The sequence below is a fragment of the Podarcis pityusensis genome, assembly GCF_964106645.2.
Source record: "Podarcis pityusensis genome assembly, chromosome: 8".
Lineage (NCBI taxonomy): Eukaryota > Metazoa > Chordata > Lepidosauria > Squamata > Lacertidae > Podarcis > Podarcis pityusensis.
Window position 1 is genome coordinate 74974042 of NC_138033.1, and position 25007 is coordinate 74999048.

Genomic DNA, 25007 nt, shown 5'->3' on the forward strand with positions numbered 1-25007 from the left:
TTGTCAAAGGGATTTAAGTTACATAACCTCCAGAAACAAGGAAGAGAAAGCCAGAGGGACCAGGCCACACAAGTCAGAAAGTGCCATTGTGAACATGCCTCTGGCACTCTGAGCATATGTGTGTATAAAATCATGTGCCTGCAATGACATGCATGTGCTGCTGTATTTTGTGTGTTTGGTGGTTCAGCAGCAGAACATCTGCTGTTCAATGTAAGAAGCTGCCTTTGATTGGTCCAGGAAGCCCAGAGCTCTTCAACCTCCTGCTACTGCTTTTAGAAGATTCTGCAGGGCTAAAAGTGGGGTGTGGGGTGTGTTGGGGATTCATGAAGACCCTTCTCTCCCTCTCCCCTCCCATAAAGTACTGTTTCCACGGCATGAAACTTGCTTCTGTAGTAATAGTCATAACTCTGTGGTGGGGCACCTGCTTTGTATTTGTTTGACTGCAAATCCATCCAAATATTTTTGACAGGTGGGGAACTTTTTTCAGCTTGAAGCCCATATTCCCTTTCAGCGAACTTTCTGGAGGCTTTACATTGGTGGGCACTGGGCAAGATCACAAAGGCCCGATTTGCACTGACTTTCAAAGCACTACCATACCACTTTCAACAGTCAAGGCTTCCCCCAAAGAATCCTGGTATCTGGCTTGTTGTTTGGGGACTGCTGTTCCCCTCCCAGAGCCAGCCCCCAGAGAGGTTTAACAATCAGTTCTTCCTCCTAGGATACACTGGGAATTGTCATTCTGGGAAGGGAACAAGGGTCTCCTCACAACTCCCAGCACCCTTAACAAACCACAGTTCCCAGGATCCTTTGGGGAAATCCATGACTGTTTAAAGTGGCATGACAGAGCTTTGAATGCATAGTGCTGATGGGGTCAGAGACAAAAGCAGGTGGAGTAAGAATGTGGCTTACCTTTGCACACATCTGGCAAGCAAGAGGCAAGATAGCAGATACGCCCAAGTCTATTTAAATATGGTGCCATTCATGGTAGTGATGGGAAGCCTTGCCCGCTGAGTGCATAAACCCTTACAGCCCGAGAGAGTGGGAAAGGGAGCCGGCGAACTACCCCATCCCTCGAATGCATGACTTTGAACCATTGCCAAAAAAAAAAGAGAATGAAAACAAAAATTTCCCATCCGACCGCAACAGAGGGATGGAAAGGCAGAAGCCTGCGCCTTTAAAGGGCGATGCTCGCCGTCCGCCTGAGCCGATCAGCAGACCTTTAGGCCGGGCTAGGGCTAGCCCCTCCCTGCGGTGGGCTGGCCTAAGCGGGTCCGCTCCAAGTGGAAGCGTCTTTGGGAGCGCCAGTCGCCTGCCTTTCTCGTCTCAGCTACAGTTAAGCCGCCCGAGTCGCCGCCATGGCCCAGTAAGTATGGGGGGGCATTTTGGAGAGGGTTAGCGGGGCTCGTTTGGCAATGCTAAGTTACGCGCAAGAGTAAATGACCGATGAGTTCAAAGCGGGGAAGGTTTGCTCCTAGGCGAGTAAATCTCATCGGGCTACTCTGGAGTAGACCGTAATTAATGGCAATGGACCCCACTGACTTCGGCGAAGCTCCCTTCCAAGTTAGCGTGTGTAAAGCAGACCTAATCCGGAACACACCGTGATGCGGAAATGCATCTTGCTGAGCTCAGCGGAGGCGGATGGGTCGGTGGGCTGACTCCCGAGTAAGCAAGGTCGCAGTCAGGAAGCTTCTTCATTCGGTTCCAGGAAGCTTACTCCCGTGCAAGAGAAGGGAGTGCTGCCAGGCTTTCCTCGGAGGGAAGTTTGCTCAGTGGGGTTCATCCAAGGGGGGAGGAGGGTAAGCACTCTGTAGGTGCTCAGGTGCATTTCCATGGCTTGTTAGCTCCGGGTCCTCACCTCCTTGCGGGGCGGGAGGGGGGCTCTGTTGCAGCAGGAAAATAAAGGTATTCCTTGCTTTCCCTCCACTGGTTCCTGTCTCCATCCATTCTTATCTGACTGATCATTGACTTAGGTGACTCAGAGTACCTTGGGGAGTTGCGCTGCAAAAGTGAACCCCAATTTTTTCTGCAGCAGACTGATTCACGTTTTGCAGGACCGAGCCTTCGCATGACAAATAGGTCCTGGGGCTTTATGTCTGGGGTGGGATCATCTTCTGATCTGGAAAAGTTCTTTTTTAAGAAAAGGGGGAAAAATCTCAATCGTTGCTAATTGTGGCTCCATGGTGATTGGTTGAGGAGGCAGTTTTCTTGATCTATCTTTTTTTTTTTAAGGTTGAGCATTAGAAATGAAAACCTTCAGCCTCTTGAGCCGTTCTTTAGAAATCAGGGCGGGTTCAAGTTGGATGTGCTTGCTTCTGGGCTAATCTCAGCTGTATAGAAATTGATTGTGGTTAATCTTTTGTGTAAATTGGAAAGGACTGTGGCTCAGTGGCAGAGCACTCACTTTCCATGCAGAAGGTCCCATGCTCAGTCTCTTGCATCTCCCCTTAGAGATGGGAGGGATTCTCTGCCTGATACCCTGGAGAGCCACTGCCAGTCAGTGTCTGCAGTTCAATGAACCACTTGCCCAACTCCTCATAAGTCAACTTCCTTTTGCTATGATCAACTGGTGGGATGAAATCAATCAATTAAATAAATAAATGATCAGAGCATGGGGAGGCATGTCGCACATGCTTTAACAATACATAATAAGAAAAGTCTGACTGCTGGATCAGGCCAAAGGCCCATTTAATCCAACATCCTGTTCTCCCAATGACCAATAAGATGCCTCAATAGGAAGCCTGCAAGCAGGACCTGAGTACAACAGCAACTCTTCTCACTTGTGAGCCTCAACAACTGGTAATCAGAGGCATACTGACTCCCAGCAGTGGACACAGAATTTGTGATATCCTTCTCCTTTGTGTGATTCTGAAATTCTCTTCTAAAGCCATCTAGGTTGTTGGCCATCCCTGCCTCCTGTGGGAGCAAGTTCCAAAGTTTAACCACGTGCTGTGTAAAAAAGTCCATTCTTTTGTCTGTGCTGAATCTTCCAACATTCAGTCTCTAGTTCTAGTGCTATGAGAGGGAGAGAGAAAAATTTCCTCTGTCCGCTTTCTCCACACCTTGCACAATTTTATACGCCTCTTTTGTGTTCCTTCTTACTCTTCTCTAAACTGAAAAGCCCCAAATGTTGTAACCTTTCCTCATAGGGGAGTTGCTCCATCCCCTTGATCATTTTGCTTGCCCTTGTCTGAACCTTTTACAAAGTCCTTTCTGAGGTGAGGTGACCAGAGCGGTGCTGTGCACAGTATTCCACAATGTGTGGCTTCTCCATAGATTTGTATAAGAACAGGTTGTGCAGGATTATTGCAAGGATTGCAATGAGTTAATGCAGGGGTGAAGAACCTTCATTGGCCCAAGAGCCACATTTCCTTCTGAGGCCCACAAACCCGTGATGCATGGGGCCACCCACCCACTCACCTACCTCACCATTCTCTGTTCTGGCAATCAGATAATATCCCAGTTCAAGAACATCACTGGGAAGGAGGGTGCAGAAGGCCAGTGAGTGGTGTGACTTGGGCAGAATCACATGTTTAAATTTTTTTCCACCTGACCATCCATACTTCACAGCTCCTGGCATTGTCTCCAGCTAAGTCTTCTCCCAGTAGACCCATTGAAATCATTAATTCCAGTGGTGTCTACTCTGAGGAGGACTAATGTTGAATGCAGCCTCTGGTCATTGTCATCAATGCTTAGTCCTGTATGAGTTGTTTCTAGGCCTGACTTTTCCTTCTGGACTTTCTAGTTTTGAACTTACAGGGATTCAAAGTGAGCGCTTGCACATACTGTAGCTTTCAGGCATGAGGGCTCCCCCCCCCCATCCGAAGTGGTACAGCCCAAACACAGAGGACTGCCTCCTTTGCTAATTGTTTGGACAAGGCTTAAGAAGATGTAAAGAGAAACAAAGAGACATTGCCCAAGGCAGAGGGGGTGGTGTGGGTGTGGAGAGAGTTGCCAGAGGGGTGCCCAGTTTTGGTAACACTTGGCTGGCTTAATTCCATGTGAAAGACTCCACAGGTGTGTTGTGCAAGTTGGGCCAAGCTCAGGATTTAATCCCTGACGTTTTATTATTGTAGCTGTTGCTGGTTCCTGGGACTACAAATCCACTCTGGGGAAGGGTGATAGCTCAGTGGTAGATCATCTGCTTTACATGCAGAAAGTCCATGGTTCAACCCTTTGCATCTCCAGGTTGGGTTGACAAAGGCTGCAATCTGAGACCCTGGAGAGCTGCTGTCTGTCAGTGTACTGTAGACAGTCCTGTGTTAGATGGAACAAGGATCTGACTCTGCTAAAGCAGCCTTCTAAGTTCCTATGCTTCTACCTCCATTTGTCTCTGCTTTTCTTCCATAATGATTTCTTCTTCCTTTCTCATATAATCCCTCTGGGTTTGAGGAAGTCTCTCCCATATTGTTGAGGCACAGCTAGGAAATGAAAGGGCTTCTAGAAGCGTGTAACTTCTCATTTTCTAGATCTAGTTGCTCAATCTCTAGAATTGACACAACACAGTCCTGGCTGGTGCAAGGCATGGATCAGAAACACAGCCTGGGTTTTTAAACTGCAACCGTCTCTGTTCCTTGGCACCCTTGCCTGGGTGTCACAGGCCCCACCTGCGCTGTACATTTAAAGCAGCATCATACCACTTTAAACAGCCATGGCTTCCCCCAAAGAATCCTGCAAAGAGGGATGGATTGTTAAATTCAATTCTGGGAAGTGTAAGCATCCGTGTCTGTTCTTCCCCTTTTTCAGAGCAGACATCGCCTTGATTGGACTGGCCGTCATGGGCCAGAACCTCATCCTCAACATGAACGACCACGGCTTCGTGGTGAGTGGAAATGCCCGGTGTGAAGTTTTAAATGCTATGCAATTATTTATCACAGACTCTCTTGCTCTCTCTGCTAGGTACTGTATAGAATGCAGAAGGGAGATCTTAGGGCAGAAGCTTGAAGACAGGGGTGGGGGTCCTTTGGTCCTCGAGATGTTTCTATATTACAGCTGTGTTCATCTGTGATGGTTGGATTTCCCAGCTTATTGGAACAGAAAGGCAGGATAAAAATCTCCCAAATCAGTCATCCATGGCATATTAGCTACTTACTGGGCTAAGTTCTAGATTTTGGTGTATAAATCCCTATGCAGCCTGGGACCAGGATACCTGATAAATCTTCTTGCCCTTTATATACCCAACAGATCATCTTATCAAGAGAGAGACCCATTCTGCACAGTGTTGGGGCTGGGCCTTTAGTGTGGTGGCCCCTGCCTTTTGGAATTTCCTCCCATTGAATATCAGACAGGCACTGTCTCTGTGGTGTTTTCAGCACCTGCTAAAGACCTTCCTCTTCTAATTAAGTAGAAATCTTTCCTAGTCTGCATCTGCAGTGTAGATGTTTTTATTGCTTTATAGTTTGTGGGTTTGCTACCCTGGGCTCCTTTGGGAGGAAGGGCAGAATATAAATATAATTAATTAATTATACCCGTTGGCTATATAGTAAATCTGCTGGTGATAAGAAATGTATGAATGTGGAGATAAGAAAAGTTTGAAACAAGAAGGCAAGGAAGGGGATTTAGGGTAGAGGCAAGGAACTTTTGGCAAACCAGGTGCTGCTGGAATGCAGCTGCCATCACCCCCAAGAATTGGTCATGCTAGACTAGGACTGATGGGAGTCCAGCAACATCCGGAGGTCCCTGATTTAGTGGGAGGCCTTGTCTTTCCCTGTTTTCTTATTTGTTTGAGTACCTTAAATGACAGAACAAAGATTGGCTTACTGTTTTGAGCAATCTCTGCAGATAATTGCTCAGCAGGAAGTGCTGGTGTGTGTGTGAGAAGCTGGCTAAACCTGTATACATTGAAAGGTTGGGTTTTTTTAATGACCTGCACACCAGGTTAAATCCATTCCAACCAAGCCTTTCATTTTTCTGGTTAAATGGGGGGAAATAATGAAAATGAACATGCAGATGTCTTGTCCTTTTGCTTCTTAGAGTCTGAAAATAACTTCCTAGTCCCTGGCACAAACCCATTAGAAAACCAGGTATAGGGGGGGGATGCATTTCAGAAAAGGCATCAGCTCTACTGTCTCCCAGTGCAATCCCTCTCTCTTACCCTCTCCTAGGTCTGTGCATTTAATCGAACGGTATCCAAAGTGGATGACTTCCTGGCAAATGAAGCCAAGGGCACTAAAGTCATTGGGGCCCACTCTTTGGAAGAAATGGTCTCCAAGCTGAAGAAACCCCGGAAGATCATCCTGCTTGTCAAGGCTGGGAGTGCTGTGGATGACTTCATCAACAAGCTGGTGAGCAGATCTCTTCCTCCCATCCTTGACCAACTGCTTCTTCTTTTATAAATGATGCCCCTTTATGCCACCTTCCAGAATTCTATGGATTGGCCAACGCTAGGGCTGGCTGAACCTTTCCTCCCTGTGGGGAAGGGCTGGGGCTCAGTGGCAGAGCTCCTGCTTTGCATGTGGAAGGTCTCAGGTTCAATCCCTGGCATCTCCAGATGGGGCTGGGAGAGGCTCCCTGTGGAAAATCCTGGAAAGCCACTGCCAGTCAATATAGATAATATTAAGCCAGCTTACTATGTTTCTCATGGTAAGTTATCAGTTATATTTTATCTGCACAATCAGAATGAATTTCTGGATGATAAATGCTTTTTCTGTGCAGCCTGAACAGGAGCAGTCACCATTAAGAAAACGAAGTCGGAATAGTGTATACGTGGATTAAGTGACTCTTCTTCTTTGTCCTCAAAACTCTTAACCTAGCTCAAAGTTGTTACCTGAACTAGCCAGATGTTTAACTGAGAATCAATCACAGTCAGTCCATCATTTGAAAAATAAGACTTTAGAGCCATCTTGCCCCCAAAAGCAGCTAGACATTCCATTTTGGCAACTATAACCTTGGCTTAAGGAGCCATTTGATGCCTAGCTTATATTTCTGAGTTTCTAACACTGTTTCCAAGACACAGACACTTCCTGCTCTAAAATTCAGTAATATTTTAGTTGAAGAAGGAAACATAAGAAGCTGCCTCATACCTAATCAAACCATTGGTTCATCTAGCTCAATACTGTCGACCTCTCACTGGCAGCAGCTTTCTAAGATTTCAGGCAGGGGTCTTCCCCAGTCCTATGTGAAGATGCCATTGGGGATTGAACCAGAGACCTACATACAAAGCAGATGCTCTACCACTGAGCTTTGGCCCTATGAAGCTGCCTTATACTGAGTCAGACCACTAGTCCATCTAGCTCACTATTTTCTGCACTAACTCCAGGGTCTCATTTGAGGATGTCTCATAGCCCTCCCAGGAGATGTTCCACTGGATTAGATAGGCTTTTTGGTCTGATCCAGCAACTCTCTGCAGATGGACACCTGCCACTAGATTCAGAAAAAAACCTCTCTTGGTACCAGTCATTGGGGAAGAATAGTGGGGAAGGGCTGCTGCCAGTGTGCCCTTTTCATGGGCTTCCCAAAGGCATTTGATTAGCTGGATCGGACAGGCCATTACTCTGCTGACCTCTTCTGATGTGACACTGTCTCTTTCCTTTACAGGTGCCACTGCTGAGTGCCGGAGACATCATTATTGATGGAGGGAATTCTGAGTATAGAGATAGCACAGTATGTATGGTGCCCATTTGTATCATACTTGTATACTCCAAGGAGCTCAAGAGGATATGTGGGAGCTAACTTTATCTTCACTAACAGACCTGTGGGGTTGGTTGGTTAGGATTTGTTTGCAAGACATTTCTCTCCTAATACATATTTTCCTAAGGATGTTGTCACGCTGCAGTTTTTTGTGCAACCAGCAGGTGGCTTTGAGAAGGGCGGGATTGGTGAGCAAAGTAAGTAGGGGTGCAGCCCCTAGTATTTTATAAAACTGCAGCTTTTTATATCCCGCCTCTCAATTTTGCCCAAAGGCTCATCAATGAGTTTTGTACAAGGATTGGAAGTTTTGAGCAAGGTGTTCCGTTGTGTTCCAAAAGCTGTTTAGTCACACTGGCTACATGACCTGAAAAGCTGTCTGTAGACAAATGCTGGCTCTCTCGGCCTGAAAGTAAGATGAGTCCATAGTTGCCTTTGACTGGTCTTAACCATCCAGGGATTATTTACCTCCATGCTCTAAAGCCCACCAATGTCTGTTAAACCAGATGCAAAGGAAATTTTACTCTGTGCAGAATTTTAAGTTTCAAATGGTTATGTAGCTCTTAACTGGTACAGGAGTCAGATTTATTTTCTTTCTCTTTTGTGAGATATACGTTGCCCTAAGTAGAGAATGCAGTGCTTTTGCCCCCATAATCCTATTTTCCGAGCAACGAGTCTCCCTTCTTTTCCTATCCAGAGGCGTTGCAAGGAGCTCAAGGAGAAGGGCATCTTGTTTGTTGGGAGCGGGGTTAGCGGCGGCGAAGAGGGCGCCAGGTACGGCCCTTCACTCATGCCAGGAGGAGCCAAAGAGGCATGGTAAGTGATGACAAGAATGATTTAATGCATTTATTTGTTGCTTAATGCATAGGTTTCTCAAGGCTATTTACAATTATGAAAGTGTACATGATACAAAATCCAGAATACAGCAAAAAGAAAACAGAAAAAAGAGCATTAATTGACCCAAAGTGCTCATCCTGCAATAACATCATAGGACAAATCCTGCTCCACTCCATATATAAATTCACATATATTGCTTTCCCATTTTTTAAAATATAGCAAATGTTTTAGCTGCTTTTACATATGCAATTAATTGTTCTGTGTATGGTTTTTATTGCATTGTAAATCACTTCGGAAGCAGTGCTAGAGCACCTGCTTGGCATGCAGAAGGTGCCAGGTTCAGTCCCCATCAGCATCTCCAGGTAGGTCTGGGAGAAACTCCCTGCCTGAAAGCCCTGGAGAGCAGCTGCCAGACAGTGTAGATGATAATGAACTAGATGGACCAGTTGTCTGACTGACTCAGTATAAGGCAGCTTTCCATCTTCAACTGAAAAAAAGGACAAATCCTTTCCCACTCAATAAAAATAAAAACCGCAGCAAGGTATGATCCAAACATAACAACTGAAAGGCTGGGCAAACATTAATGTCTTGGCCTAAAGTTTGACAATGATGGTGCCAGGTGTGTTTCCTTGGGAAGAGCATTCCATAGACATGGAGTCACTGCTGAAAAATGCATGTTCTCTCAGCTGGGTCCTCCTCAGATTGAGTTGTGAAGGGACCAAAGCAGTAAATGTATGTTTCATTTTTATTTTTGTTTACTCATTTACCATTTTTCAGTCTTATCCTTTCTCCTGCCTGGGGCAGTCAATAAAATAGTAGATGCCAATAAAACATAATTTTTAAAAACACAGACTCAGATGAGATACAGTAAACAGCAGCAATGGTATCTGTAGGGACTGCACCCCCAAAATAATTATTTCCTTATCCAAACACCTGGCCAAGTGAACTTGTTTCTTAAATGCTTCTGTAGTAGGGGCAGACCAAATATCACTTGGAAGGGGGATTCAGAGGTAGGGAGCCACTACTGAGAATGCCCTACCTCACGTCTCTGCCCTCCTAGCCTCTGTTATGGTCAGGACAGTGAACCAATCATGATGATGTCCTTTCTGTTGCCTTTGCTTTGTTTTTCAAACATCCTTTTGGTTCTTTGCAGGCCTCACATCAAACCAATATTTCAGAGCATCGCTGCCAAAGTAGGAACTGGGGAACCCTGTTGCGACTGGGTAAGATGAGCTGACATGTTTGTGATGCACTCTGCATGCTCCTAGAGATACTCTTCAAGCTGATGCCCCTCTTTGTGAATTGTTTTTGGAAGGTTACTAGCTTCTCCAGCCCCTCACCTTCCCCATCAAGAGGAAGGGGAGAAGGCAGACCCTTTCCAATGTTGACGGGCTGTACTTTGGGGGTAGAATGCGGGTGTGGCCCAGCCTCCTGGTGCTAAAATTATGCTTTTAATGGGAATGGGATTTTAACTTATTTATTTTGGAGGTGGGGTTGTTATAAATTATTCTGTGTTACATGTATTTTGTATTTGTATTTTTTTGGTTTTATAAGGCTGATTAATATTCTAAAGTCTTTTATATGTGTTTGTGGGAAGGAGGTTATTGTTTTGTTGGTTTTGTTTTAACTATTTACTTGTCTTTTTACCTTGTGAACCGCTCTGAGATATTGTCATGAAGAGCAGTTTATAAATCTTAATAATAATAATTCATTTTATTCTTCTCTCTTATGACTCTGGCAGGTGGGAGACGAGGGGTCTGGGCACTTTGTAAAGATGGTGCACAATGGGATTGAGTATGGAGACATGCAGCTGATCTGCGAAGCCTACCACCTCATGAAGGATGTGCTAGGCATGGACCATGACGAGATGGCCACGGTGAGCCCACAAGACAAACCAATTTCTTGAATCTGATGGGTGAAGACCCTGTTTTAATAAGTCTAAATAAAAGCCAGAACAGGCACTTACACAGAGACACAGCAGGGAGCCTTCTTTTCTAGATGGAGTTCCCAGGAGCCTTTAGCTGTGGGATGGGATACTTGTGGGCCTTCCATATGTTGTCAGACTGCATCCTTGACCATTGGCCATGCTGCTTGAGGCTGATGGGAGTCCACCAATATCTGGAATTCCCCATCTCTGACTTAGACTGACTTGCGACTGATGGGAGTTGTAGCCCATCAACATATGAAGAGCCAAAGGTTTACCTCTACAGCAGAAACTGCCTTCTTGACCGCAGGACCCACAATCATCCGCTTAATCCACCAGAACCTGTTTTTGCATGCAGGGGAAGTCCCTAACAGTGGAGGTGTACAACAGAGCCACAAAGGCATCTTCCTATTTTCTTAGGAGCAAATGCATTAGGTTTATAGAGCACAGAGCACTCTATATCCTAAAAAAAAGTATTGCAGTCTCAGGGAGGTGGTTGTTGATCTCTCTGCTCCTTGTCTCCCTTGCCCCTAGGTGTTTGAGCAGTGGAATAAGACTGAACTGGACTCCTTCTTGATTGAAATCACAGCAAACATATTGAAGTATCGTGATGCTGATGGGAAGCATTTGCTCCCAAAGATCCGGGACAGTGCTGGGCAAAAGGGAACAGGGAAGTGGACGGCTATCTCAGCTTTAGAGTACGGGGTCCCCGTCACTCTAATTGGTAAATAACTTTGACATAGATTTGCACTAAAATGTGGCAATGATGGGAGGGGCAGGGGCCCCAGAGATATGTGGTGCAGTCCTTGTTTACTTGAAAGACCTGAGTTGAGGCACCCAAGAGTTTGTTGTTGTTATTTAGATTTCTGTGCTACCTTTCGTCAACGGAATTCAAGGTGGCATTCATGTTTCTCTCCTCTTCTCCGTTTTACCCTCAACAACAACCCTGTGAGGTAGGTTAGCCTGAGAGATGGTGACTGGTCCAAGGTCACCCAGTGAACTGAGTGGGGATTTGAACTCTGGTCTCCAAGACCTGACACTAGCCACTACACCGCACTGGTTTTATGCCTGACGACCAGTAAGTTTGCTGTGTGAGCTCAGGATCCTCCAAACTCAAAATATCATCCACACTTCTGTGCTGTTTTCACGGCTGGCAAAGGGCCATAGTTCAGTGGTAGAGCATCTCCAGGTAGGGCTGGGAATATCTCCTGTCTGAAACCCTGAAGAGCCATTGCCCATCTGTCTTGACAGTACTGAGCTAGCTGGAGCAAGGGTCTGATTCAGTATAAGGCATCTTCCTATGTTCCTGCTCTGACTGGCGATGGTTCTCTACATTTTTGGGCAAGGATCCTTCACAGTTTTCCAAAATAAGCTCCTTTTAAAGTGGAGATCCTGAGGACTGAACCAGGAACCCTTGTGTGTGCAATGCATCTTCTCTACCTTCTCTACCACTGAGTTATCAACTCTGCCATTCTTTAGCACACCCTTCCTACTGTGTTCTGCATTTCTCCCCTCTTTTAAATATCAAACCTCCTCCACATAGGGTTCAAGGCTTGGCTCCTAGGGTTGCCAGGTGAATTGCTAATGGATTGGGTTTGCTTGTCTTTCTCCCTCCCCTTCTGTTTCCTTCCTACATCAGCATGACTTGCAATTTCCTGCTCTAAAGCAGCTGACTCATCCCTTCACAATGCAAAAGGATGTTGGTTGGCTAAGAAAGTAGGGGGAGAGGAGGGGCTACCTTTGCAACTGCAAGAGTGTGGAGGCACCACAGTGTACCTGCGGCAGTGAGAGTATGAGTCACTCACAGGAAATCTGAAGAACCTTTTCACCTTGTGTGTTTGCACTCTCTCTGCCCACGCCTTTCAGGCAGTCAGTCCTTACAAGTGGGGCAATTGCTTCCATTCCCGGTTACCACAAGCACTCATGTCTTTATCTGCACTACTCAGTTAGGTCCCAAAGTCACTTTGCGTCAGTTTTTGTGAGTAAAGTGACTGATAAAATATTTTTATAATAGTAATAATAATCCCCTGTAGCACTCAATGAGTGTTATGTTTCTGTTGAATATACTCTGTTCTCAGGGTTGTTGTTTTTTTAAAAAAAACATTTCTTGTACCACTGCAAAACTTGGGGTTTCTCCAAGCCAGATGATACAGTCCCCATTTGTGTGTTTGTTTGTGTTCTCTTTTGTATGCATAAGGATTGGCACTCAGAGTTTACTGTTGATATCTAGAATTGTAGTTTGTTTTGTGGGGTGGGGTTGCTTACAGCACAATGCTATGCGTGCTTAATCTGAAGTAACTGCCATTTAGGCCACCTTGACTCCATGCATTTAAAGCACCATGGTACTGGTTTAATCAGTTGTGGCTTCTTTCCCTTTCCCCAACCAAAGAATCCTGGGAACTGTAGTTTGTTTTGGGTGCTGAAAGTTGTTAGGAGACCCTTATTCTCCTCACAGAGCAATAATTCCCAGTGGTTTAAAAATCAGTCCCTCTTTCCAGGAAACTGTGAGGAAAAGCGGTTCCCCTAAAACCTCTCAGCATCCTTAACAGACTACAGTTCCCAGGATTCTTTGGGGGAAGCCCCAAATGGATGAGTTTTATGTCCTGCCTCCAGTTACATGATACTCAGTAGTTTTTTAGTGAAGATAATTTGAGTTGTTTCAGAAAGCAGTCTCCTGTGTACACACAGTACTGTGGTCCTGTTTGCCATTGCTTCAGTTTAGCCATCCATGGTGTTTGATTTTTCTTTCTCCAAAGGGGAGGCTGTCTTTGCTCGGTGCCTGTCTTCGCTCAAGGACGAAAGAGTGAAAGCTAGCAAGCTGTTGAGTGGACCCAACGCAGCTAAGTTTAGCGGGAATAAGGCGGCGTTTCTGGAGGACATCCGCAAAGTGAGTTGTTAGGCCAAGGAGGGCTAGCCCTGTGGCCCTCCGGGTGTTGTCAAACTTCAACTCCCATCAGCCCCCACCCAACATGGCCAGCGGTTGGTGTGGTGGGAGTCGTAGTCCAACAAAATTCTGGAGATTCACTATACTATGTGTGGGGAAGATGCATCATTCTGCATTAAAGTCTCCAGCAAGAACCTCCATTGTCTGAGGTCCAGATTGTTGTAGAGATTGTATCAGCGGTTCCAGCATTCTAGGCTTCCTCACTCAAGACATACTCAGTGGGTTCCTTTAATCTGGAATGGGTGGTGGGGTGTGCAAACCAATCATTCCCTCACACTAACTCTGACCTAATGTGATCCATGACGATGGGCAACACTCTTTAGATTGATGGGGTCCTTTCTCAGTCTCTGGTGGCTCAGCAAATGGGTGACTTTGCCACCCTCTGGAGCCAGCCCCTAGCTTGAAAGCTTCTTTCTAAATCTTGACACTGTCCCTTGGCTCCCTTGCAGGCCCTGTATGCTTCAAAGATTATTTCCTACACACAAGGCTTCATGTTGCTGAGGCAAGCGGCAAAAGAGTTTGGCTGGACGCTGAATTATGGTGCCATCGCCCTGATGTGGCGGGGAGGATGCATCATCCGAAGGTAAGCAAGACGGATAGGATATGATAGGAGCAGGGGCTGTCGATTGACACGGAGATGATCCTCTTCGTTTGGAGCTCAGACCAACTGAATAGAAAAGTTGAGATTCTAACTGAGGCTGCACCTACACTCTACATTTACAGCAGAATTGTACCGCTTCAAACAGTCATGGATTCTCCAAAGAATTCTGGGAACGATAGCTTGTTAAGAGTGCTTCTGCCTCTACTTTCCTCTGTCTCTCCTTTTGTAATTATTTGTTCCCACTTCTTATGCTCTGAGTTTGAGGAAGTTTCTCCCATTGAGACACAGCAGAGGAAATGAAAGGGCTTCTGCCTGCAACTTCTCATTTTGTGGATCAGTTGCTCAATCTCTAAAATGGGCATGGTGTGGTCCCAGCTGATTTTAGGATCAGATGACCTTTTCTTTAAAAAAATAACAACACTTTTTTAGCACTCTTCCCTGGGTGACATATTTGTAGACACAGACCCCATCTGCAACATACAGTTAAAGCACGATGATATCACTTTAAACTGCTTCCCCCAAAGAATTATGGGAGCTGTAGTCTGTTAAGGGTGCTGGGAGACCCCTTACTCCCCTCTCAGAGCTACAATTCCCAGACTTGCCTGTGAAGAGAGATTGCTAATTCTTCTGGGAATTGACTATTAGCCATGCTAGCTGGGGCTTATGAAAATTGGAGTCCAACAGCATCATTGGTTATCCCTGCCCTTGGTTACAATATGTTGGTCCACATATGTTTTTGGGTTCCTGGCTATTTACCTCACTGATTTCAAGAAATCCTACTAACTGCTTTTGCATGTCTTCTGCATAGTGTGTTCCTTGGGAAAATCAAAGAAGCTTTTGATCGAAGCCCTGATCTCCAGAACCTACTGCTGGACAACTTTTTCAAGACGGCGGTAGAGAATTGCCAGGTAACTTCAGGAAGAAGAGGCCACATACACACACCATATATTTAAATTATTATTATTAATTTAATTTGTATACTGCTTATATTTTTAAGAAAAGCACTATACCACTTTAAACAATCATGCCCCCCCCAAATAAATAAATTATGGGAGCTGTAGTTTAAGGGTGCTGAGAGTTAATTCCCAGAGTTCCCTGAAGAGGGGCTGATTGTGGAGCAACTCGGAGAACCCAGCTCTGTGAGGTGAAGTGGGGTCTCTCCTAACAACTCTCAGTACCTTACAGCTTCCAGAATTGTCTGAAGTGGTATGGCAGTGCTTTAAATGCTCCAGGAGAATGCGGCTTTAGAAAGTACCTGACCATTTTTAAGTGCAGTATGTATGTATGTATGTATGTATGTATGTATGTATGTTAAGAGATAAAGTACTGAATTTTGCATTGCTATGAACAGCTTCACATACACCACAGCCTCAGAATGGCTGTCTGTTGTCCATCCCTTGGGAGCAGATTTTGAGGGTGTGCAGAGGTGGGGGGCTGGGAAGGAGAGGGTGGCAAAGTCCCATTGTGCAAGGGGAAACTTTGTCCCACTTGCCCAAGGACAGCGGTGGAGACAACCCTGTTTCCAGCGGAGGAAGGGTCATTGGCCGAATACAACTTTTAAGAAGGTAACTACTACTACTACTACTTTTGCATCATTCCTCCCTTAGGAATCGTGGCGACGTGCCATCAGCACTGGTGTCCAAATTGGCATCCCAATGCCGTGCTTCACCACTGCACTTTCTTTCTATGATGGGTACAGGCATGACACTCTGCCAGCCAACCTAATTCAGGTAAGCCAGTCTGAAAACAGCTTTGGCATGTGTGGAACTGAAACTTCTCCAACCTTTTTTGCTTCGTTCAGATCTTTTGCTCATTTCCCTAGTTAACATAAGGAGAGCCTGGCTGCTGGATCAGGCCAAAGGGCCCATCTAGTCTGACATTCTGTTCTCACAGAGGCCAATGGTAATGCCCACCTGATGTCTCTGTATCCAGCACAATTTGTGGTGCCACCTCTCTCCTGGCCTTCCTTAAAATCCATCATTTTCTTGTGGCCTTCGGGGTAACCCCCTTAATTTCGATTCCTCAAAGGACCCATGTTTTAAGCATATGTAGCTGCATTTGCCCATGATCATCCCTACCTTCATCTTTTCCTCTCCTTCCCTTTTGTCGAGTTTCCTCATTGCCTGTTTTAGATTGGAAGTACCATACAGGCTGCAGCTTCCAGCAGTATTTTTACCTGTTTTCCCTCTGCAAGGGGAACCTGCGGCTCTCCAGCTGTTGTTGGACTCCATCTTTTACCACCCCCAGCCAGGGATGATGGGAGTTGTAGTCCAGCAAACATCTAGAGAGCTCCAGGTTCTCCATCCCTGAACCGAAAGGATCCTCTTTAGTTTTACCGACACTGATGGAGACTCTACTGTAGAGGCAAGGGGTTTGACCTCTTAGATGTCCCCAACTAAATTCTACTCGAAGTAGATCCATTGACATTAATGGGACTAAGTTAGTCACATCAATTAATTTCAGTCGGTTTACTCGGAGTATTACTAACATGGGCTGCAACCCTCAGTGTGCCTCCTTTGAATTTAGCAACAACTGAAAGTTGACTGTGTTACTTTGGCAACCTATATCACTAACCATGTATATGCAATTTCTCAAAGGCTCAACGAGATTATTTTGGTGCCCACACCTACGAACTGTTGTCAAAACCAGGCGAATTTATCCACACCAACTGGACAGGACATGGAGGCTCTGTTTCCTCTTCATCATACAATGCCTAGAAGGAAGCCTGAACTTGAAAGTGGAAAATACTGTAGAGCTAAAACATTCCCTCTTCTTGCTGGTTATTCTCTGTATCTTCAGCACTTTCTCTAGTTGTCACGTTTGGGGCATTTTTTTTTTGTAAAGAAGTTGTGATCATGTCTTATAGGAGGGCTAAAATAAACATTTAAATCCTTCTTTGAAAATGTTGTGACTTTTATTTCACCAGCCCAGTTCCCTCTAGGAGTAGTAGTAGTAGTAGTAATAATAATAATAATAATAATAATAATAATAATAATAATAATAGGACCAAAATCTCAAGCCTCCAAAACAAGAAACAAGAACTTAAGCAGTTGCCCTGCTGGATCAGACCAAAAGTAGAGCATCCTATTCTCTCAGTGGCCAACCAGACGCCTGTAGGGAACCTGCAAGTAGGACCTGAACACAATAGCAACCATCTTAGTCTAAGATTATTAGCAGCTCTAACAAACAGATCTGCTTTGAATGTTGCATAATCTATGTCTGCATCAAATTAAGCCTTATAATAACATCTTGAATAAATTTCTCTCTCTCCATTTTTTAAAGGATAGTAATTAAATAAATGTACAAGATCCTGTTTCGTCCACAAATACAGAAGCCCTTGTGCTGTGCAGCACCCCTGGATTTCCCATCCTCACAGCAGAGCCACAATGAAATCACCCCAAGTAAAATTCCAAAATTTAAGTGTTAAGACGCACTAAATTAAGGTCATATGCCTGGGATAAAAAAAACCAATTTTAGCTGACGCTGAAAGCTTGTAAAAGTATTTTGTTGGTTTATTGCATTTATATCCCACCTTTTCCTCCAAGGTGCTCAATGAGGTGCATGTGGTTCCTCCTCTTCATTTAATCCCCACAACAACCCTGTGAAGTAGGTTAGACTGAGAGGCAGTGACTGGTCCATGGTCACCCAGTGCGCATAATGGCTGAGTGGGCACCAGGTACATAGACTGAGGGAAAACTCTGCAGCTGGAGTACCACCTAATAGCAGATGGTGTTGGGGTTGTACTGCTCACCTGTCTCTCCCTCCAACTGCATAAAAGGACAGTGAGAGAGGGGCATTTGCACCATGTCCACTGCCCTTCCCAGTCTCCATCCTGGTACACAGCACTGACTCATCCACATCCCTCACCATTGCTGTTGGCTACTGGTGCTGCCACAGAAAAAAACCTTGGTAGTTGGAGGCTTCAAGGATGCAATGAAGAACCTCACTAGATGTCCTCTTAAGGGAGAAGGTGGTTCCACCAGAATGACAATCGCTAGACCCATCAGACAATGACCATGACGAAACAACAGCGAATGAATGGACGACAGTAAAGGGGAAGAAGAAATCGCAAAACGAATCAACAATGCAAACCAGTACAACCAAATATTGCTCACAGAGCAGATCTGCCAAAAATACTGTGCAAGCCTACAAAGCAGCCGCAGCTAAATCCTCACCCCAAAGAGTGATAGCCCTGCAACAACCACAGCCAAACGAAGCAACCAGAAACCACTCTGGATCGATGGACTGGTGAAACCCCCTTCTCTGCCCTCCCTATTGTTGTTGTTACCATCATTTCCCCTCCCCCCTGGTTGGGGCAGTATTGGTAGTGGTTGGTGGTACAGTCATACCTGAACTATAGATCAATGAAATACCAAGATACCTTGCCCTGTCTGGTGATAGCCCTGAGTCTTAGCTACCCTTGTGCTATGATTTCCCAAACATAAGTGGTGATCTGATTTCCAAACAATAATGTTTATTATTTCATCAGTGTGATATGGCAGATTATAATGGCGAAGGACTGCTGCAGGTATTGGAAAACGACAAACTCTTGGAAGAGGTAGGAATATAGATTATAAAAATTGATATTTGTTTTTTTTTAACTACAGATCATTAGTGGCATCTAGTGGCTTTCTGAGGTATTTCATAGAAATACCTGGGATTCAGTTTAGTTTAAAAATTTTCTTTGCAACCAATTCACTTTTGAGACAAGGATGAAGTTGCTATCTGGATCAAACATGCCAATCTATGTTGTTTCACTGATTGGAACGCCACATGACCTTGCAAGAATGCTAATGAAATACATATTTCACAAACAAATATATTAGTTATATATATTACTCAGATAGTAGTGAAAGCTGAAATTGCTTGGTGGGAGTCAGGTTGAAGGAATAGCTTGAACAAATTTAGCAAATTCTGCATGTGATCATGCTTCGGTGAGGATCAGATATGGATCTTAAAACTCGTAGTTTGGAGACTTTCAGAGACCCATTTGCACAATGTCTTGCAAAGTCTTTCAAAAAGAGTATAAGGCCATTAAGCAAAAGACTCAAGTAGATACATCTATTGCTATTATAGTTTTTGAAAGAATGGAAATTGTAGGCTTGAGAGTTCATGGATAATGATGCAGTTTAAATGGATTCTGTGTGTTTTGTAGGGTGGTTTTAATTTCTTCCTTTCTATTGAAAACTTTTGTTAACCTTTATGCTGTTACGGAAGGGGGGGGGCATGTCTTCTTCACTACAATATATTTGCTCAATTTCTCTAGGACTCCATCACCCCTCCCCTGTCCTCCATAATCTCTCAAGTAAGGTGTCAAGACCCTAATCTGGTCAAATCGCTCTGCCAAGCCCTTCCTCCGGGCAATGCCAGGTGACAGACTATGCGTACATGGACCATTGTCTTCTCAGGATGTGCTTATCTGCGCATATCTCCAGCTCTCTGCATATTCCCCCCTCCCTCCTCCATATGTTAATCCAGTGTAACCCAACCTCTTCCTAATGTATTCATGATGTAATCTGTGTAACCCAACCTCTTCCTAATGTATTCATGATGTAATCTGTGTAACCCAACCTCTTCTTAATGTATTCATGATGTAACTGGGATGTATTTTGCACTGTATTCTGGGATATGGAGGGAAATTTCAAAAGTTCATGTCACCCCTTTCTCGCTGTTCAATCTCGCCTTGAACCTGTTGCGCAATAAACTTGGATCTTCTGTAGTTTGCTCCTGCGTCCGGCTGAGCTCACTTTCTTCCGCAGGGACCCACGGACTTAGTCCGATGAGCTGGGTGGCAGAGTAACCCCGCACCCAGATTTTAGCCGTAACAGTTGGCAGCCCAACGTGGGGCTTGATGCGGTTCTCCCGCGTTGCTGACCGGGGGCCCCGAAATCTTCAGCCGGCACCGGGCCATTTTGCCTGGGAAGATCCTTTGGACCCCCGGCCATCTTCCGGGCGGTAATCGAAAGCCCCAGGAGTTCAGCCGGGGAGCAAAGAGGGATCCAGCCGGCTTATTCATCGATCCCGGGATCATCATAGAAGGCGCGTGAGTATAAGGAAAAGGAAAAATCCAGTGCACTGGTGGGAAGGGGGTGGAAGTCTCCTGGCAACTGAATTCTCTGCCCTCCTCTCTATCGCTCCTTCTCGCCTGTCTCTTGGTCCAAGTGGTGAGAGAGACCGTGGACCACCGCTCAGCCCGAAAGGGGGGCTCTGAGCTCTATCCCTTTCTCTAAACTCCCCAGCCAGCCGCACCAATTGGGAGTCCGAAGGTAAGACGGAGAGAGCCGACTTGAAAAACAGCCGACTCTCCGCAACGGACATCCTAGTTGAAAGCAAGGGGTTGGAGTTATTTTCCGAACTTCTTTAGCGCCCGGCAAGGGGGCAGGAAGTGGTCTTGCTTTCTGTATCAATCCCAGCCGCACCGGTCGGATCTACGTACCACGTGTATCGTAAGCCCGCTTCCGAAAGCAAGGGGGATTTTCGATTCAAAATTCTATCCAGGGATCACCCGATCTGGCACCGCATGGCGCGGGCGTCCAGTAGGGCCCCTTTTCCTGAGATGTGACGATAGGTAGGAGGTTGCCAGGAGGGATAGCCCATGAGGAATTGGGCAGGACCGGCAGAGTGGAAAGAGACCCCAGGTTAAAGGAAATAAGGAAATAAGGAAATAAGGAAATAGGAAATAAGGAAATAGGAAAGGGAACGCAAGGAACCGGATAGCTAGAGCTCTCTAAAACCCACTAAGGAAGTTGCCAAGCAACTAGAGGCCCCTTCTCTTTCTTTACTATATATCCCTGCACTACAAGTTACCCAAATCCTAATCAACCCTTCTCGTTCCCCCTTAGGATAAAACAAACAAACAAACAAACAAAAAAAGCAACAACAGCAAAGCATGCATATATAAAGGGGTACCCCGTCAACCAAGCGTTGTGAGCCCTGCCAGTTTGATTAACTGGTGGTGTGTTTCAAGAGGCAAGGAGTTTCGTAAAACCATGTGGGACCTTCCTACTAATTTCACTTGATGAAGCCAAAGGAAGCGGCCCAACTCCTTGCAATAACCAACTAAAGGATGAGAATATATATGTTTACATGTTGCCTGTTATGTGTGTTGTCTGTTAATACATATATGTAGAATATGTATGTTTACATGTTGTCTGTTATGTGTGTTGTCTGTTCCTTCTGTCTTTGACAGACTACCTTTCTTAAGTGTGCATAGTTTAAACTGCAAGCTTGCTTCAAAATTTTAAATCTAAGGAAGCCATGCTGGACCTTATCAGTCCTAAATAATACAAAATGAGAATGAAGGGTGCAAATGTTTACCCCACCTCTTGCTTTGCCGCAACTTTTGAGATTGTGAGTCTACAGTCTATTTTGGAATGTGAAGTTAACCTAATGTTTCTGCTGCAAAAGCCTAGTTGAGCACAATTGCTCTCAAGCTAAAATGCAGTGTCTGTATTTCATTAAGCATATGACTGACAATATGGTGTTCCTTCTAAGAAGATATCTGAGTCCAGTTTTAACTTTGATTTGGTTGGACATAAGAGTTGGACAGAAGAGTTATAGTAAGGCTCCTGATATCAGTCTCTATAAGACTTCCTGGCCTCTTTTCTTAGAAAATGCCCCCCCCCCCCCCCGTTTCATTCTGTCTCTTTCAGGTTTTTTCTTCTTCTTTTTTTCTCCTTCTTACTTCTGTGCCAGGTAAATTTACTCCCGAGTAAGCTTCCTTTAAAGGAAACTGCAAAAGGGGGGGGGGCATAGATTAGTCTTACTATTCCTCTGCAAGTTCAGGAAAAATTGTTCCCTTTGTATTCCCTTTAAATCAAATCTATGGCTGTTTTAATTATTTGTGAGTGGTTATATCAATTGAATTAACTTTGCTTTATAAAAGATCCTCTCCCTATCTTAGAAAAAAAAAAACTGTTCGCTTCAATCTTCCTTTAAATATCATTTCACTAGGAACTTGCATTCTTTAGTCTAAGGAAGTAAACTCTCACTCAAACTAGCTTCAAGATCTGCTAAAAGGGTTCTGTATAAAGCTGGGTACTTTATTTTCCTCTTCCTTAGTACATGATAGGAGCATTGATTGTGCTCTCTTCCCCAGTAGTGCCTGTGTACATAAATATGTGTGTGTCTCTTTGGTAGTACAAATCTTGCTGTGAAACCTTGCTGTGAACCCTATATTTCGGAGGGTTGGACTAGATGACCCCAGGGTCCCTTTCAGCTCTCCCAATTTGTGGCTGTGTGGAAGGACATGTGTCCACAGGCACTGGAGGGTAATTCTTAAATTCTGGGGTGGTGATGGAGTTGAAATTCGGCCTAGCTTTGCTCTTTAGTTTTAAAGGGTGAGAGGTAAAGCTGTGATGTTTTGAAGCACAACTGGTAATATCAAGCATTTGAATGATTACAGTGTTTATCATTTTGTCTACTATTTAAAAATCAGACTTAAACTCTGGCCATTTCCCCCATATATAAGCGCGTGGCATTGTTCCACGAATAGCCAGAGGGATATTAGCCCTTCCCTGTACATAAAGGAAGCAGTCCCTTTGCTTGGGCTGAAATTGCTAGCTTTGGTGAATACTTGAATTGCTGAGTTTCTCTTTTTTGCTTTAAAATCTAACCCTATTTTTTAAATCTACTCCTTACCCTTCATTTCCTTTATTCAAATGGTAATTTAGCCAAAAGATGCAACATTTTCAATAGTATAAAAGGTTTGCTGAGACATGAACTCTGCACATGCACGGAGGCTAGATCAATCAAACAAACAAAAAAAAGGAGAGAGAGAGAGAGGAAGGAGGGGGGAACTGTAGGGGGGAGATACTGCAGGGAGAAAACTTATCCAAATTTCCTTATGTAAAACTTGGAACCATTAATGTGTCTTGCTCCAGGGGCTACGGAAAAAAAAAAGTTAAGTACTGGACCATCAAAAGTCAAGAGGTTGCCAAGTTTCAAATCTTAACATGCCAAATTCTTTTCACAGGTAAATATCAAAGCATTCCCCCCTCAATGAGATTTAAATCACAGACTTTGTTTGTGTGCATTTTAGGAACAGCATTTCCTGACAGGCTTCTCACATGAAATAATTTTCCCTTTAAAACAGGATACGTGAACTCGGACCCACATAAGCAAAATGTTTAATAACTTGCCAATTGTGTTCAAATTAACAAAGGTTTTGTCCCTTCGTTTCTTCCACAGCCAAACTAAGTGAAGGAAAGCAAACAAACTGGGCAGATAATAACAGTAATTATATGAAAATGTGATGATAATAATATTGGAATGAATGAAATGCTTAATCCGCTAAGATTTTTATTATTTGCAGCTTCCCACGTAAATTGAAAGACATCCTTTTTGCCTTTTGCTCCTTACTTTTTCTAACTGTCTTTCAAGCCCCCAAAACCCTGTCCCTTACAGGATATCACTTCTACAGATGTGTTACTACAGATCCAATGAAAAGCTTCGCCACCACAAGACCTGCAACAACAGACACCAAAGTTTTCAAAGTAGCCACAGCTATCTCTTTCAAAGGATATAGACTAATGGGGGAGTGGGGCTGACAAAGGGGGGAGGAGTTGAATTGCAAGGACATTTTCTCACTTTTGAAACTCAAGCCATGTGCTCCAGGATTCAAAAGATACATACGTAAAAGATCACAATTGTGTCAAGAGATGCAACTGATATTTAATTAGTTTGTTTTGTATTATGTGTTATTATGTAAGAATGTTGAAATGTGTCTGACAGTGTGATTTCCACAAAGGGGGGGGGCAATTTTTTGTGTGTAATTGTTTTTATGTTTAATGTCTTATTGCTTACACACCAATGGAGAATTCTCATGCATTTTATACTTTCTAATAGCTCACACTATTGTGTAGTCCAATGTTTAGCTCAATTTATAACCACATTTCATTGTTCCACCTGGCACTCTGCCAACTTTCCCTATCCATTTTAAAATGTGTTAAACCTCGTTTTGCCAAGGACAAGCTTCTGGATCCATAAAACACCAGGTACATGAAGGTGCATATGCTTTGGTTTAGCAGGAATGATCCCTTATAGAGTTAAATTGACTTATTTGGACAAAGTGCCCTTTTAAGAATGGTTTTCTTTTAACAGATTGGTTGGAAAAGTTGAGAACCATGGGGCAAGATAAATTCAAATTGGACTCTGCTGGAATTGGGCACGTGTATCCAGGCTGCAACTAGCTTTTGGTCCTTTAAGAGCAAGTGAGCAACTTTCCATGAGTGCAAGACCAGAGCCTGAAAAAAATAAAACCACCATAGAAAGGCCAAGGCGAAGACATATCTCTCATGATGTGTCCGAGCCTGTGCCAGCTATGGTGGGTGCCAGGCGACATGGTTAAATGAAAGCCCTGAGGGGATTCAGCAGGATGTGTTACTGTACCACTATGCCGGTGTGAGACCACAGAAGAGCTAGCTTGGCACCTGAAAACACAAAAACGGTGGGGCTAAAAAAGCAAACTGCATTTTTTCAGTCAGTAGTGGACCTTCCTGCTAAATGTAAAGCATACACCACTATTGAAAGTGTTTGAAAGAGCTAGGGTGCCACAAGTAATTTTATTCGTCCGTGTTGTTCCCTCTTTTGCTGCCCACCCACCTCCTTTTCCATTACAGCCTATTCCCACTCACAGGGCACCCCTACATTCACCGAGATTTAGGGTGCGGAGAAAAGATTTGCAAGTTCTTACAGAACTTTAATGCAAATCTATCTCCGAATGGGGGACTGTTACGGAAGGGGGGGGGCATGTCTTCTTCACTACAATATATTTGCTCAATTTCTCTAGGACTCCATCACCCCTCCCCTGTCCTCCATAATCTCTCAAGTAAGGTGTCAAGACCCTAATCTGGTCAAATCGCTCTGCCAAGCCCTTCCTCCGGGCAATGCCAGGTGACAGACTATGCGTACATGGACCATTGTCTTCTCAGGATGTGCTTATCTGCGCATATCTCCAGCTCTCTGCATATTCCCCCCTCCCTCCTCCATATGTTAATCCAGTGTAACCCAACCTCTTCCTAATGTATTCATGATGTAATCTGTGTAACCCAACCTCTTCCTAATGTATTCATGATGTA

The 25007-nt window shown here is 44.5% G+C and overlaps 1 protein-coding gene and 1 long non-coding RNA gene across 2 annotated transcripts in view; one reads left to right on the plus strand and one right to left on the minus strand.

Annotated features, from left to right (window-relative positions):
- The window catches only part of LOC308482857, a 46190-nt gene that overhangs the window by 20043 nt on the left and 1140 nt on the right, over positions 1 to 25007 (minus strand). The gene's annotated exons all lie outside the window — the stretch shown is intronic.
- PGD (phosphogluconate dehydrogenase) lies at positions 1206 to 16832 on the plus strand. Its single transcript, XM_081016171.1, has 13 exons — positions 1206 to 1363; positions 4744 to 4819; positions 6102 to 6281; positions 7534 to 7599; positions 8321 to 8439; positions 9614 to 9683; positions 10202 to 10336; positions 10919 to 11108; positions 13141 to 13271; positions 13778 to 13911; positions 14738 to 14837; positions 15537 to 15659; positions 16527 to 16832. The coding sequence occupies exons 1-13, from the start codon at positions 1356 to 1358 to the stop codon at positions 16644 to 16646; spliced, it is 1452 nt and encodes a 483-aa protein (XP_080872297.1). The 5' UTR covers positions 1206 to 1355; the 3' UTR covers positions 16647 to 16832.